The 15,724-nt window shown below is 46.7% G+C and overlaps 1 protein-coding gene across 2 annotated transcripts in view; it reads left to right on the top strand.

The window, feature by feature from the left end:
• The window catches only part of LOC142201021 (small ribosomal subunit protein uS12), a 61,761-nt gene extending 46,037 nt beyond the window's left edge, over positions 1-15,724 (top strand). Inside the window, exons 1-4 of one of the 2 annotated variants that reach the window (XM_075271828.1) lie at positions 12,049-12,179; positions 14,273-14,432; positions 14,576-14,696; positions 15,535-15,724. In XM_075271828.1, coding sequence (XP_075127929.1) covers positions 12,176-12,179; positions 14,273-14,432; positions 14,576-14,696; positions 15,535-15,681 — 432 coding nt within the window. In that variant the 5' untranslated portion in view covers positions 12,049-12,175 and the 3' untranslated portion in view covers positions 15,682-15,724. Of the gene's footprint in view, positions 1-12,048; positions 12,180-14,272; positions 14,433-14,575; positions 14,697-15,534 lie in introns of those variants that run through there. The other variant, XM_075271829.1, reaches the window with a different exon arrangement.

The following is a 15,724-nucleotide window of genomic DNA, read 5'->3' as shown; positions in this document are numbered from 1 at the left end:
CCACTTGTATTTGGAAGTGGAATACAACCAGGAAAGTTGGATTCAGCGTATATGGCCTGACAGATTTGCTGTGTATACCACTTAGGTGTTTGGGGGGTATACACTGAGGAAAGCTGGGTTGAGCGTCTATGGCCGGACTGAATTGCTGTGTAATTGACCTCCAACGGCCTGATATTCGGTCAAACGCCGTTCGCTCATCTCTACTCCCTACTGATCATCAGGTGTTTGTGGAAACTTCTAGGCCATTGCAATAATATACAAATCGTTTTGTAAGCGTAAATGTATATATATATATATTATATTATGGATTGGATTTTGCATCTTTAGTGAGTATTCTGCTGATCATTTGTCATGTTTGCGGGTATTCTATCCATCAGAGCTGAGTCTTTTTCTACAATACGTCTGGAGTCCGGGTCATTTGCAGAGTTTCGGCGGTATTATTATAAACCAATCATGTGTCTTTGTGATGCCGGCGCATCTTAGCTGCGCGCTCAGTCACGTGACCTATTCTTTCTAGAAGCGGGAGGGTCTCCTATCATGGTTTGTTTCATATAGGGATCAGTGATTTGTTTAGGAGATTTTCTGTAGAATTTTTCTTTTTTTAATCAATATTTTTATTCTTGCTGCAGGTTTTTATTTTGTATTTGGCACACACGGGGTTAATATGACATTGTGGGTGAAGATTTGAGTTCCACGGGCGCTTTTACACGCGTTAGTCCGTGAGGGAGGGGCTTGGTGTCCTATAACACGTCGGCTTTTCACGGATCTACATTTTTCCTGTTTGTAACATGGGAACTTATTATTCATGCGCAATATCAATTATTACATTAACCCCTTCAGTACCGGGCCAGTTTGTGGTCCAGGACCGGACACATTTAAGGGATTTTTTGTACGTGCGGTTTTCTCGTACATCTCAGTCAACTCATTTTTGCGTCTTTTTTTTGGGACGCATCGGGCTTTATTTTTCTGTTTTTATTTTCGAATGTGTTTTAATTTTTTTTTATATCCGGGAAAATATAAACAAGATAGGAGGGAAATTGTGTCTTGTTTTCACTTTTCTTTTTTTTTTATTTAACCCCTTAAGGACGCAGGGTACTTTGGGCCTTAAAGAGGTATTCCCACGTCACATACTCACCAGTCTTCACTGCTGTAAAATCTTCTTTCTTCCTGGTTTCTTGTATCATTTGGTGGGCGGGGTTTCACAGGCAACCTGCCATTTAGCTCCGCCCCAAATTATCGTGTACCTCCCCCAACCACATAGCGTGATCCTATGGGGCGGCTGAAGGGCCTGTGATGTCATCAAAGGTCCTTAAACACTATATGTACAATATTGAACTATGAAGTACAGGCAGGAGCAACTCCATTCTGTGTTACATACAGAGACTGCCTGTCTCTGCCATAATGAACACAATTGTATTAGCTAGCCTGATAACTGGGAGAACAGAAGACGTTCAGAAATGAAAGCAGCTCCTCTCCCCTATCTGAGAGCAGGATCTAGGTCACGTGGTTCAGACACAGGAATAGCTAGATACACAGGCTCGCTCCCTGCACTTAGCCCCTCCTCCCTCCCCCCTGAGAGCAGCAGATACATCACTTGACTTTTGAGCAGATAAGTCAAGGGCTGTGTCAACAATGAATTGAATAAAGTAAGATAGTGGACAAACAAAGCAGTTTTGCTGAAGCAGTGTATTTAGGAAAAGTCTTACATTCACATTAACAGGCAGTATAGATAGGATCCTTGTGATGGGACAACCCCTTTAAAGAGGACCTTTCACCATATCCAGGCACATGCAGTGTTATATACTGCCGGAAAGCTGACAGTGCGCTGAATTCAGTGCACTGTCGGCTTTCCCGATCTGTGCCCGGTGTGAAGAGCTTACGGCCTGGTACCGTAGCTCTTCTATGGTCAGAAGGGCGTTTCTGACCATTATCCAGAGACGTCCTTCTGCCTCGTGGCGCCAATCGCGCTGTGCTGTGGAGCCGGGAGGAACGCCCCCTCCCTCTGTTCACACAGCTTGTCCGTAGACGAGCATTATCAGGAGAGGGAGGGGGCGTTCCTCCCGGCTCCACAGCACAGCGCGATTGGCGCCGCGAGGCAGAAGGACGTCTCTGGCTAATGGTCAGAAACGCCCTTCTGACTGTAAAGCGCTACAGTACCGGGACCGATAGCGCTTTACACCGGGCACGGATCGGGAAAGCCGACAGTGCGCTGAATTCAGCGCACTGTCAGCTTTCTGGCAGTATATAACACTGCCTGTGCCCGGATATGGTGAAAGGTCCTCTTTAAGGCTCAGACCCTGTTTTTCAAATATGACATCTTTTGCTTTATATGAGGATGGCTCCATAATGCATTTACCTATCCAGGTGATTCCAAGATTGTTTTCTCGTGACACCTTGTACTTTATGTTGGTGATAAATGTTGGTCATTATGCTTTTGTTTGTTAAAAAAAAGGACAAAATACTGAAAATTTCATAAAATTATCAATTTTGAAAGTTTCTGATATTCTTGTAAAAAAACTTACAGTCCTATTAAACAAAATTCTTCCTAATTAACATTCTCCATGTGACTACTTTATATCGTCTGTTTCTTCAATGTCCTTGTACTTTCCTAGGATGTTAGAAGGCCGATAACTTTAGTAGCAAATTGTCAGATTTTCAAGAAAATTTCAAGATTTTGTATTCTAGGGACCTATTCAGTGGTGAAGTGACTCTGAGGGGCCGATAGAATAGAAAACTCCCATAAATGAACCCATTTTAGAAACTTTAGTCTTCAAACTATTCAGAATTGTATATAGGAACTTTATTAACCCTTTAGGTGTTCCACAGGAATTCATGCAAAATGGAGGTGAAATTTCCAAATGTCACTTTTTTATACTTATTTTCTATTTTAAACCACATTTTTTTGTAACAAAGAAGGGGTTAACAGCAAAACCTTCCCTAATATTTATCACTCTGTTTCTGCAGTCTGTAGAAGTATCCCGTATAACTCTTTTCTTGCTGGATAAAAAAAACAAAATCAATTCTGGAATTGCATTTTCCTTTTTAAATGTTTTTCCGCTCGCCGTACAGTATAAGTAAAAGGCTCTGCGGGTCAGTACGGTTACAGCGTAGAGTGTACAGTATAAGTAACATGTGACCTTTATTCTGTGGGTCGGTACGGTTACGGCGTGCAGTGTACAGTATAAGTAACATGTGTCCTTTATTCTGTGGGTCAGTACAGTTACGGCGTGCAGAGTACACTATAAGTAACATGTGACCTTTATTCTGCGGGTCGGTACGGTTACAGCGTAGAGTGTACAGTATAAGTAACATGTGACCTTTATTCTGTGGGTCAGTACGGTTACAGCGTGCAGTGTACAGTATAAGTAACATGTGTCCTTTATTCTGCGGGTCGGTACAGTTACGGCGTGCAGTGTACAGTATAAGTAACATGTGACCTTTATTCTGCGGGTCGGTACAGTTACGGCGTGCAGTGTACAGTATAAGTAACATGTGACCTTTATTCTGCGGGTCGGTACGGTTACAGCGTACAGTGTACAGTATAAGTAACATGTGACCTTTATTCTGCGGGTCGGTACGTTTACAGCGTGCAGTGTACAGTATAAGTAACATGTGTCCTTTATTCTGCGGGTCAGTACGGTTACAGCGTAGAGTGTACAGTATAAGTAACATGTGACCTTTATTCTGTGGGTCGGTACGGTTACAGCGTGCAGTGTACAGTATAAGTAACATGTTACCTTTATTCTGTGGGTCGGTACGGTTACGGCGTGCAGTGTACAGTATAAGTAACATGTGTCCTTTATTCTGCGGGTCAGTACGGTTACAGCGTGCAGTGTACAGTATAAGTAACATGTGACCTTTATTCTGTGGGTCGGTACGGTTACGGCGTGCAGTGTACAGTATAAGTAACATGTGACCTTTATTCTGTGGGTCGGTACGGTTACGGCATGCAGTTTACAGTATAAGTAACATGTGATCTTTATTCTGCGGGTCGGTACGGTTACAGCATGCAGTGTACAGTATAAGTAACATGTGACCTTTATTCTGCGGGTCGGTACGGTTACAGCGTAGAGTGTACAGTATAAGTAACATGTGACCTTTATTCTGTGGGTCAGTACGGTTACAGCGTGCAGTGTACAGTATAAGTAACATGTGTCCTTTATTCTGCGGGTCGGTACAGTTACGGCGTGCAGTGTACAGTATAAGTAACATGTGACCTTTATTCTGCGGGTCGGTACAGTTACGGCGTGCAGTGTACAGTATAAGTAACATGTGACCTTTATTCTGCGGGTCGGTACGGTTACAGCGTACAGTGTACAGTATAAGTAACATGTGACCTTTATTCTGCGGGTCGGTACGGTTACAGCGTGCAGTGTACAGTATAAGTAACATGTGTCCTTTATTCTGCGGGTCAGTACGGTTACAGCGTAGAGTGTACAGTATAAGTAACATGTGACCTTTATTCTGTGGGTCGGTACGGTTACAGCGTGCAGTGTACAGTATAAGTAACATGTGACCTTTATTCTGTGGGTCGGTACGGTTACGGTGTGCAGTGTACAGTATAAGTAACATGTGACCTTTATTCTGCGGGTCTGTACAGTTACGGCGTGCAGTGTACAGTATAAGTAACATGTGTCCTTTATTCTGCGGGTCAGTACGGTTACAGCGTGCAGTGTACAGTATAAGTAACATGTGACCTTTATTCTGTGGGTCGGTACGGTTACGGCGTGCAGTGTACAGTATAAGTAACATGTGACCTTTATTCTGCGGGTCGGTACGGTTACGGCGTGCAGTGTACAGTATAAGTAACATGTGACCTTTATTCTGTGGGTCGGTACGGTTACGGCGTGCAGTGTACAGTATAAGTAACATGTGACCTTTATTCTGTGGGTCGGTACGGTTACGGCATGCAGTTTACAGTATAAGTAACATGTAATCTTTATTCTGCGGGTCGGTACGGTTACAGCATGCAGTGTACAGTATAAGTAACATGTGACCTTTATTCTGCGGGTCGGTACGGTTACAGCGTGCAGTGTACAGTATAAGTAACATGTGACCTTTATTCTGCGGGTCGGTACGTTTACGGCGTGCAGTGTACAGTATAAGTAACATGTGTCCTTTATTCCGCGGGTCAGTACGGTTACAGCGTGCAGTGTACAGTATAAGTAACATGTGACCTTTATTCTGTGGGTCGGTACGGTTACGGCGTGCAGTGTACAGTATAAGTAACGTGACCTTTATTCTGCGGGTCGGTACGGTTACGGCGTGCAGTGTACAGTATAAGTAACATGTGACCTTTATTCTGTGGGTCGGTACGGTTACGGCGTGCAGTGTACAGTATAAGTAACATGTGACCTTTATTCTGTGGGTCGGTACGGTTACGGCGTGCAGTTTACAGTATAAGTAACATGTGATCTTTATTCTGCGGGTCGGTACGGTTACAGCATGCAGTGTACAGTATAAGTAACATGTGACCTTTATTCTGCGGGTCGGTACGGTTACAGCGTGCAGTGTACAGTATAAGTAACATGTGACCTTTATTCTGCGGGTCGGTACGTTTACGGCGTGCAGTGTACAGTATAAGTAACATGTGTCCTTTATTCCGCGGGTCAGTACGGTTACAGCGTGCAGTGTACAGTATAAGTAACATGTGACCTTTATTCTGCGGGTCGGTACGGTTACGGCGTGCAGCGTACAATATATGTAACGTGACCTTTATTCTGCGGGTCGGTATGGTTACAGCGTGCAGTGTACAGTATAAGTAACATGTGTCCTTTATTCTGCGGGTCGGTACGGTTACGGCATGCAGTGTACAGTATAAGTAACATGTGACCTTTATTCTGCAGGTCGGTACGGTTACGGCGTGCAGTGTACAGTATAAGTAACATGTGACCTTTATTCTGCGGGTCGGTACGGTTACAGCGTGCAGTGTACAGTATAAGTAACATGTGACCTTTATTCTGCGGGTAGGTACGTTTACGGCGTGCAGTGTACAGTATAAGTAACATGTGTCCTTTATTCTGCGGGTCGGTACGGTTACGGCATGCAGTGTACAGTATAAGTAACATGTGACCTTTATTCTGCGGGTCGGTACGGTTACGGCGTGCAGTGTACAGTATAAGTAACATGTGACCTTTATTCTGCGGGTCAGTACGGTTACAGCGTGCAGTGTACAGTATAAGTAACATGTGACCTTTATTCTGCGGGTCGGTACGTTTACGGCGTGCAGTGTACAGTATAAGTAACATGTGTCCTTTATTCCGCGGGTCAGTACGGTTACAGCGTGCAGTGTACAGTATAAGTAACATGTGACCTTTATTCTGCGGGTCGGTACGGTTACGGCGTGCAGCGTACAATATATGTAACGTGACCTTTATTCTGCGGGTCGGTATGGTTACAGCGTGCAGTGTACAGTATAAGTAACATGTGTCCTTTATTCTGCGGGTCGGTACGGTTACGGCATGCAGTGTACAGTATAAGTAACATGTGACCTTTATTCTGCGGGTCGGTACGGTTACGGCGTGCAGTGTACAGTATAAGTAACATGTGACCTTTATTCTGCGGGTCGGTACGGTTACAGCGTGCAGTGTACAGTATAAGTAACATGTGACCTTTATTCTGCGGGTAGGTACGTTTACGGCGTGCAGTGTACAGTATAAGTAACATGTGTCCTTTATTCTGCGGGTCGGTACGGTTACGGCATGCAGTGTACAGTATAAGTAACATGTGACCTTTATTCTGCGGGTCGGTACGGTTACGGCGTGCAGTGTACAGTATAAGTAACATGTGACCTTTATTCTGCGGGTCGGTACGGTTACAGCGTGCAGTGTACAGTATAAGTAACATGTGACCTTTATTCTGCGGGTCGGTACGTTTACGGCGTGCAGTGTACAGTATAAGTAACATGTGTCCTTTATTCCGCGGGTCAGTACGGTTACAGCGTGCAGTGTACAGTATAAGTAACATGTGACCTTTATTCTGCGGGTCGGTACGGTTACAGCGTGCAGTGTACAGTATAAGTAACATGTGACCTTTAGTCTGCGGGTCGGTACGGTTACGGCGTGCAGTGTACAGTATAAGTAATATGTGACCGTTATTCTGCGGGTCGGTACGGTTACGGCGTGCAGTGTACAGTATAAGTAACATGTGACCTTTATTCTGTGGGTCGGTACGGTTACAGCGTGCAGTGTACAGTATAAGTAACATGTGACCTTTATTCTGCGGGTCGGTACGGTTACAGCGTGCAGTGTACACTATAAGTAACATGTGACCTTTATTCTGAGGGTCGGTACGGTTACGGCGTGCAGTGTACAGTATAAGTAACATGTGACCTTTATTCTGCGGGTCGGTACGGTTACGGCGTGCAGTGTACAGTATAAGTAACATGTGGCCTTTATTCTGCGGGTCGGTACGGTTACGGCATGCAGTGTACAGTATAAGTAACATGTGTCCTTTATTCCGCGGGTCAGTACGGTTACAGCGTGCAGTGTACAGTATAAGTAACATGTGACCTTTATTCTGCGGGTCGGTACGGTTACAGCGTGCAGTGTACAGTATAAGTAACATGTGACCTTTAGTCTGCGGGTCGGTACGGTTACGGCGTGCAGTGTACAGTATAAGTAATATGTGACCGTTATTCTGCGGGTCGGTACGGTTACGGCGTGCAGTGTACAGTATAAGTAACATGTGACCTTTATTCTGTGGGTCGGTACGGTTACAGCATGCAGTGTACAGTATAAGTAACATGTGACCTTTATTCTGCGGGTCGGTACGGTTACGGCGTGCAGTGTACAGTATAAGTAACATGTTACCTTTATTCTGCGGGTCGGTACGGTTACAGCGTGCAGTGTACAGTATAAGTAACATGTGACCTTTATTCTGCGGGTCAGTACGGTTACAGCGTGCAGTGTACAGTATAAGAAACATGTTACCTTTATTCTGCGGGTCGGTACGGTTACGGTGTGCAGTGTACAGTATAAGTAACATGTTACCTTTATTCTGCGGGTCGGTACGGTTACGGTGTGCAGTGTACAGTATAAGTAACATGTGACCTTTATTCTGCGGGTCGGTACGGTTACGGCGTGCAGTGTACAGTATAAGTAACATGTGACCTTTATTCTGCGGGTCGGTACGGTTACAGCGTGCAGTGTACAGTATAAGTAACATGTGACCTTTATTCTGCGGGTCGGTACGGTTACAGCGTGCAGTGTACAGTATAAGTAACGTGGCCTTTATTCTGCGGGTCGGTACGGTTACAGCGTGCAGTGTACAGTATAAGTAACATGTGACCTTTATTCTGCGGGTCGGTACGGTTACAGCGTGCAGTGTACAGTATAAGTAACGTGGCCTTTATTCTGCGGGTCGGTACGGTTACAGCGTGCAGTGTACAGTATAAGTAACGTGGCCTTTATTCTGCGGGTCGGTACGGTTACGGTGTGCATTGTACAGTATAAGTAACATGTGACCTTTATTCTGCGGGTCGGTACGGTTACGGTGTGCAGTGTACAGTATAAGTAACATGTGACCTTTATTCTGCGGGTCGGTACGGTTATGGTGTGCAGTGTACAGTATAAGTAACATGTGACCTTTATTCTGCGGGTCGGTACGGTTACGGCGTGCAGTGTACAGTATAAGTAACATGTGTCCTTTATTCTGCGGGTCGGTACGGTTACAGCGTGCAGTGTACAGTATAAGTAACGTGGCCTTTATTCTGCGGGTCAGTACGGTTACAGCGTGCAGTGTACAGTATAAGTAACATGTGACTGTTATTCTGCGGGTCGGTACGGTTACGGCGTGCAGTGTACAGTATAAGTAACATGTGACCTTTATTCTGCGGGTCGGTACGGTTACGGCGTGCAGTGTACAGTATAAGTAACATGTGACCTTTATTCTGCGGGTCGGTACGGTTACAGCGTGCAGTGTACAGTATAAGTAACATGTGACCTTTATTCTGCGGGTCGGTACAGTTACGGCGTGCAGTGTACAGTATAAGTAACGTGGCCTTTATTCTGCGGGTCGGTACGGTTACGGTGTGCAGTGTACAGTATAAGTAACATGTGGCCTTTATTCTGCGGGTCGGTATGGTTACGGCGTGCACTGTACAGTATAAGTAACATGTGACCTTTATTCTGCGGGTCGGTACGGTTACGGCGTGCAGTGTACAGTATAAGTAACATGTGACCTTTATTCTGCGGGTCGGTACGGTTACAGCGTGCAGTGTACAGTATAAGTAACGTGGCCTTTATTCTGCGGGTCGGTACGGTTACGGTGTGCAGTGTACAGTATAAGTAACATGTGACCTTTATTCTGCGGGTCGGTACGGTTACGGCGTGCAGTGTACAGTATAAGTAACATGTGACCTTTATTCTGCGGGTCGGTACGGTTACGGCGTGCAGTGTACACTATAAGTAACATGTGACCATTATTCTGAGGGTCGGTACGGTTACGGCGTGCAGTGTACAGTATAGGTAACATGTGACCTTTATTCTGCGGGTCGGTACGGTTACGGTGTGCAGTGTACAGTATAAGTAATATGTGACCGTTATTCTGCGGGTCAGTACGGTTACAGCGTGCAGTGTACAGTATAAGTAACATGTGACCTTTATTCTGCGGGTCGGTACGGTTACGGCGTGCAGCGTACAGTATAAGTAACATGTGACCTTTATTCTGCAGGTCGGTACGGTTACGGCGTGCAGTGTACAGTATAGGTAACATGTGACCTTTATTCTGCGGGTCGGTACGGTTACGGTGTGCAGTGTACAGTATAAGTAATATGTGACCTTTATTCTGCAGGTCGGTACGGATACGGAGTGCAGTGTACAGTATAAGTAACATGTGACCTTTATTCTGTGGGTCGGTACGGTTACGGCGTGCAGTGTACAGTATAAGTAACATGTGACCTTTATTCTGCGGGTCGGTACGGTTACGGCGTGCAGTGTACAGTATAAGTAACATGTTACCTTTATTCTGCGGGTCGGTACGGTTACAGCGTGCAGTGTACAGTATAAGTAACATGTGACCTTTATTCTGCGGGTCAGTACGGTTACAGCGTGCAGTGTACAGTATAAGTAACACGTTACCTTTATTCTGCGGGTCGGTACGGTTACGGTGTGCAGTGTACAGTATAAGTAACATGTTACCTTTATTCTGCGGGTCGGTACGGTTACGGTGTGCAGTGTACAGTATAAGTAACATGTGACCTTTATTCTGCGGGTCGGTACGGTTACGGCGTGCAGTGTACAGTATAAGTAACATGTGACCTTTATTCTGCGGGTCGGTACGGTTACAGCGTGCAGTGTACAGTATAAGTAACATGTGACCTTTATTCTGCGGGTCGGTACGGTTACAGCGTGCAGTGTACAGTATAAGTAACGTGGCCTTTATTCTGCGGGTCGGTACGGTTACGGCGTGCAGTGTACAGTATAAGTAACATGTGACCTTTATTCTGCGGGTCGGTACGGTTACAGCGTGCAGTGTACAGTATAAGTAACGTGGCCTTTATTCTGCGGGTCGGTACGGTTACAGCGTGCAGTGTACAGTATAAGTAACGTGGCCTTTATTCTGCGGGTCGGTACGGTTACGGTGTGCAGTGTACAGTATAAGTAACATGTGACCTTTATTCTGCGGGTCGGTATGGTTACGGCATGCAGTGTACAGTATAAGTAACATGTGACCTTTATTCTGCGGGTCGGTACGGTTACGGCGTGCAGTGTACAGTATAAGTAACATGTGTCCTTTATTCTGCGGGTCGGTACGGTTACAGCGTGCAGTGTACAGTATAAGTAACGTGGCCTTTATTCTGCGGGTCGGTACGGTTACAGCGTGCAGTGTACAGTATAAGTAACATGTGACTGTTATTCTGCGGGTCGGTACGGTTACGGCGTGCAGTGTACAGTATAAGTAACATGTGACCTTTATTCTGCGGGTCGGTACGGTTACGGCGTGCAGTATACAGTATAAGTAACATGTAACCTTTATTCTGCGGGTCGGTACGGTTACAGCGTGCAGTGTACAGTATAAGTAACATGTGACCTTTATTCTGCGGGTCGGTACGGTTACGGTGTGCAGTGTACAGTATAAGTAACATGTGGCCTTTATTCTGCGGGTCGGTACGGTTACGGCGTGCACTGTACAGTATAAGTAACATGTGACCTTTATTCTGCGGGTCGGTACGGTTACGGCGTGCAGTGTACAGTATAAGTAACGTGGCCTTTATTCTGCGGGTCGGTACGGTTACGGCGATACCTCATTTATATAATTTTTTTATGCGTTAGTAATTTTGCAGAACAAAAACCCATTTGGGGACATAAATCAATGTTTTTTTGCATCGCCATCTTCTGAGAGGCGTAACATTGTTATTTTTTGGTTGACAGAGTTGGTTGAGGGCTTATTTTTTTGCGGGATGACCTCTGCTTTTTATTGGTACTGTTGTGGGGTAGATATGACTTTTTATAGAATATTTTGTAAGGTGACAAGGCAAAAAATTATCATTTCTGGCGGTTTTTTTCTTCCGACGTTTACTGTATAGGTGAAATAATGTTTTTGTTTTATTGTACAGGTTGTTATGGACGCGGCGATACCAAATATGCTTAGTTTTTATTATTTTTTGTGGGTTATTGGGGTTTTGGGGGGGGGTTTACCTCCCTCGACCTCCTTACCAAAAACGGCTTGTCCTGGATAACCCCTTTAATCGCCATTGTCCTTGTTGCCCCTAGCAACCAATCAGAGCTTAGCATTCATTTTTCCTAAGCAGTTTATAGAATGAAAGCAGCGCTGTGATTGGTCACTCAGACCCCTCTGCACATGTTTTTTTTTTCTCTCACAATTCAAAGGCCCGTCCTGTGGGCGGAGTCAGCTGCAGGCCCCCTCAACTCGCCAAGCATCATGGGACTTGTAGTTTACTGAACGCTTCCGCCACCTATTGCCTGAGACGTACAAAATAAAATGACGATATTTCGAGTAGAAAATCATCCATCGGTAGTCTGTGTATTATATGAATACAATTCTTTCAGGTAACTGACCTCTAAGCGTCACCTAACCAGAGATATGTGCCGTACGTGTGTGTGTCCGTGTCAGGCATAGAGGCGGACAGCCTCGGCGGGGTCCTGGCAGCGCCTGAATCTCTCGGTGGCTTCTGGGAGACGATCTTTCCGCAGTCGGCCCTGGGACAGACAAGATGGGTGAGTGAGGCTCTGCGGCGTGGTGCGGCCACCGGGCGGCCGGAGAGCGGGCTGCGGGGCCCCGGACAGCCCGGGAAGGAGGCGGCTCTGCCCGCTAGTCATCAGCAGCGCGGCCGGGGCTGGGAGAGCGGTGAGGGCAGAAGCTGAGGCCGCCATGAGGCTGCGGTGTGGGGGGAGCGGGCGCCATGTTAGGCCGCGCGGCATCAGCCCTGTCCCCGGCCGCCCTGCTGGTGTAATCTAGCGGCCGGCTCTGAGGCCTGAGTTCTGTAACTTCCCCCTCATTGTGTCACTGGTTACAGGGATCAGCCATAGTCGGATATACTCCGCGTGTAGTGTTACATTCTGAGGGTTTCTATTCTGCTGCTCATGTTTTTGTAAAATTTCCTAAATTCAGATATCTTATGGGGTTATGTGACGTATCCTCCCTCTATAATGTCATATGATACCTGGTCACTATACACAGGTTATTGGATAGGTCTGATCACTAATTTGGGGGGTGGGGGCTGCCAGATGACGAGTACAGGGGTCCTGTGTGACTGGAGCAGGGATGTGCATGCTCGGCCAGGCTTCACTTCTATGGGACTTGTAGAATGGCAGTATCTCTTCCTTAGGCGTGCATGCTCGGCCAGACTTTGCTCACTTCTCTGGGACTTGTCCATATCTCTTCCTTAGACGTGCATGCTCGGCCAGACTTTGCTCACTTCTGTGGGACTTGTCCGTATCTCTTCCTTAGACGTCCATGCTCAGCCAGACTTTGCTTACTTCTGTGTGATTTGTCCATATCTCTTCCTTAGACTTGCATGCTCGGCCAGGCTTTGCTCACTTCTGTGGGACTTGTCCGTATCTCTTCCTTAGACGTGCATGCTCGGCCAGACTTTGCTCACTTCTGTGTGATTTGTCCATATCTCTTCCTTAGACGTGCATGCTCGGCCAGGCTTTGCTTACTTCTGTGGGACTTGTCCGTATCTCTTCCTTAGACATGCATGCTCGGCCAGCACTCTATTCACATCACCGCTCTGTTTACACAGGACACTTAGGGCTCCTAGTCTTGCCAACTGTCCCAGCAGTTATTAAAGGGGTCATCGATTGCTGATCAGGGGTGTCTGACACCAGGGACCCTCTTGATACAGTAGCCATGCTCCTAAGGACTAGTCATCAGCTAAGCATGGAGGACCCCTTTAATTCTACAAATCTCCTCTTCGTGGTGCCCAAACTTTCCATGTGCAACTTGTCTGACTTTGCAAACCCCCTCAGTTCCCCATTATCAGCAGGTCCTGTAATGAGGTATCCCCTCGCCCGTTAACACCCGAGTTTCCCAATGGTGGGAATATTAAAGGATTATCTTATCACATGATCACTGCAGCCAATCACAGGCTTAAAGGAGTTTTCTGGCCCCAAATTGATTTTATTTTCTCCTACTGATCCACGGGATAGGTTATGATAGGGGATCTGTGGGGTCTGAGACCTGGACTGTGCATAGATCATATGTTGTAGCCTCTGGGTGTCAGTGTGCAGTACCCCTTCTATACAATTAATGGGGAGGGGGGGCTGCAGTTTCCCATAATCACCTGTACAGTGGACTGGGATGCTGAATATGAGCAGCCTACATGCACTCCCTGCCATCTGTATGGGCTCGGGGTGTAGCGCCCCCCACACATCACTTACTGAAGTGCAGGGACTAGCTAGGAACCAGGGAAGACCCTACAGTTGGTCATAAGCTGATCTGTGGGAGCCCACTGACCCTGAGAATGGAAGGGGCTGCAGCAATGAGTCTACAGTGCTGATCCAGCTGTGGCCCCTTCATTCCTGGAGGCCGAACCCCACACATTATATATAGAATGGCATATCTAGGTCGGGGTTCCCGATGATCATAGGTGCATTTGCGCAAACGGCAAAATACGAATAACTTGAGGAAAATATTAGGGTCTGCCGGTGTAGATATCTAATAATGTGGGCAGATGGATGGGACCCGTTGTACATGCCCAGTATTTCTTATTGGGGGTGAGGCCATTCTCAGAGTCCCCCTCCTCACGCAGAACACATGCACTCTTGTCTTATTGCTTCATATCTTCATGTTTTCTCTTGTTTCTCAGGCAAGTGCCGTGGTCTTCGTACAGCCAGAAAGCTCCGCAATCACCGCCGCGAGCAGAAATGGCACGATAAGCAGTACAAGAAGGCTAACCTGGGCACTGCCCTCAAGGCTAACCCCTTCGGAGGCGCTTCCCACGCCAAAGGCATCGTCCTGGAAAAAGTGTAAGTGTTGTCTAAGGCCTTGTGTGCCGCAGTGACCCGACTGTCCAGAGGGTAAACCTTCCTGTCGCTGCTGATATTTGGCTGCGGCGCTGCGCCTACCCCGGTGTCCTCCATACTTACTCACATCCGATCTCCTCTTTCAGAGGTGTTGAGGCCAAACAGCCCAACTCTGCCATCAGGAAGTGCGTCAGAGTGCAACTCATCAAGAACGGCAAGAAGATCACCGCCTTCGTACCCAATGACGGCTGCTTGAACTTTATTGAGGTAAAGACGGGGCGGCCCATTACACAATAGTCTGTAGGGGTTACTGCAGTGCTGGGAATCTTCTTACTTATATTTAGGGGGGGGGGGGGGGGGGTGCATGTCATCAGCAGGGATGGCTGAGTGAAGAAACTTCTGGCACCTTGCTGTGTTCTGCAGATCTAATCGGGGGATTCTCATCTGAGTAAGGGTACGATCACACTCCCGTTATTCCATGTCCGTTGCTCTTATCTGTCACAGGACAGCACAGCAATGAGCACGAATAACTGTAGTGTGAGTGTAGCCTATGGCTTAATAATGCAGCAAGTGCACGATCACAGCTTTGTCCCCCCCACACAGCCCCTTTATTGATATCAGATGACTGACTGTCCTTAATTCTGCACACAGTGGGGGGCATTTATTAAGACTGGTGAAGACCTCTTAAAGGGGTTGTCCAGGCCCTGACGGTAATTGATACTTACGACCTATATATATACTGTATGGATCTACCGCTAAACCCCATAGTGGTGGCACCTTCACCTGCAGCCTCGATCCCATTCATTTGACTAGAAGGGCTGCTTATAGTGGTCGAAACCCCTGGTCAGGATGGGGGCTGGGTACCCAGGCTTACTTTCAGATCATGGACAGCCCCTTTAATAATTCAGATGTACACTGAGGACTTACATCAGTATGGCCTGTTCATACACTGGGTCAGTCTGTCAGCACTGCATTGGCTCACTGTGCAGGGCATATGCCTCCCTTTGTCAGGTGGATGTGCTGTAAGTTGCGACCATTATCCGGTGTGAGAGTCTGACTGGATGTTACATCTAATGTGATCACTGACCTCTCGCCTTTGTCTTAGGAAAACGATGAAGTTTTGGTGGCTGGATTCGGTCGGGCCGGTCACGCCGTCGGTGATATTCCCGGTGTCAGGTTCAAGGTCGTAAAAGTAGCCAACGTATCCCTGCTGGCCTTGTACAAAGGGAAGAAGGAGAGACCAAGATCATAAAGTCTTCTGCCCTGCCCGTGTTCAATAAACAAGTTTCACAAAG

This window comes from Leptodactylus fuscus, chromosome 4 (assembly GCF_031893055.1).
Source record: "Leptodactylus fuscus isolate aLepFus1 chromosome 4, aLepFus1.hap2, whole genome shotgun sequence".
Taxonomy (NCBI): Eukaryota; Metazoa; Chordata; class Amphibia; order Anura; family Leptodactylidae; genus Leptodactylus; species Leptodactylus fuscus.
Note: the sequence above shows the minus strand (reverse complement) of the source record. Positions and strands in the feature narration are given on the sequence as shown.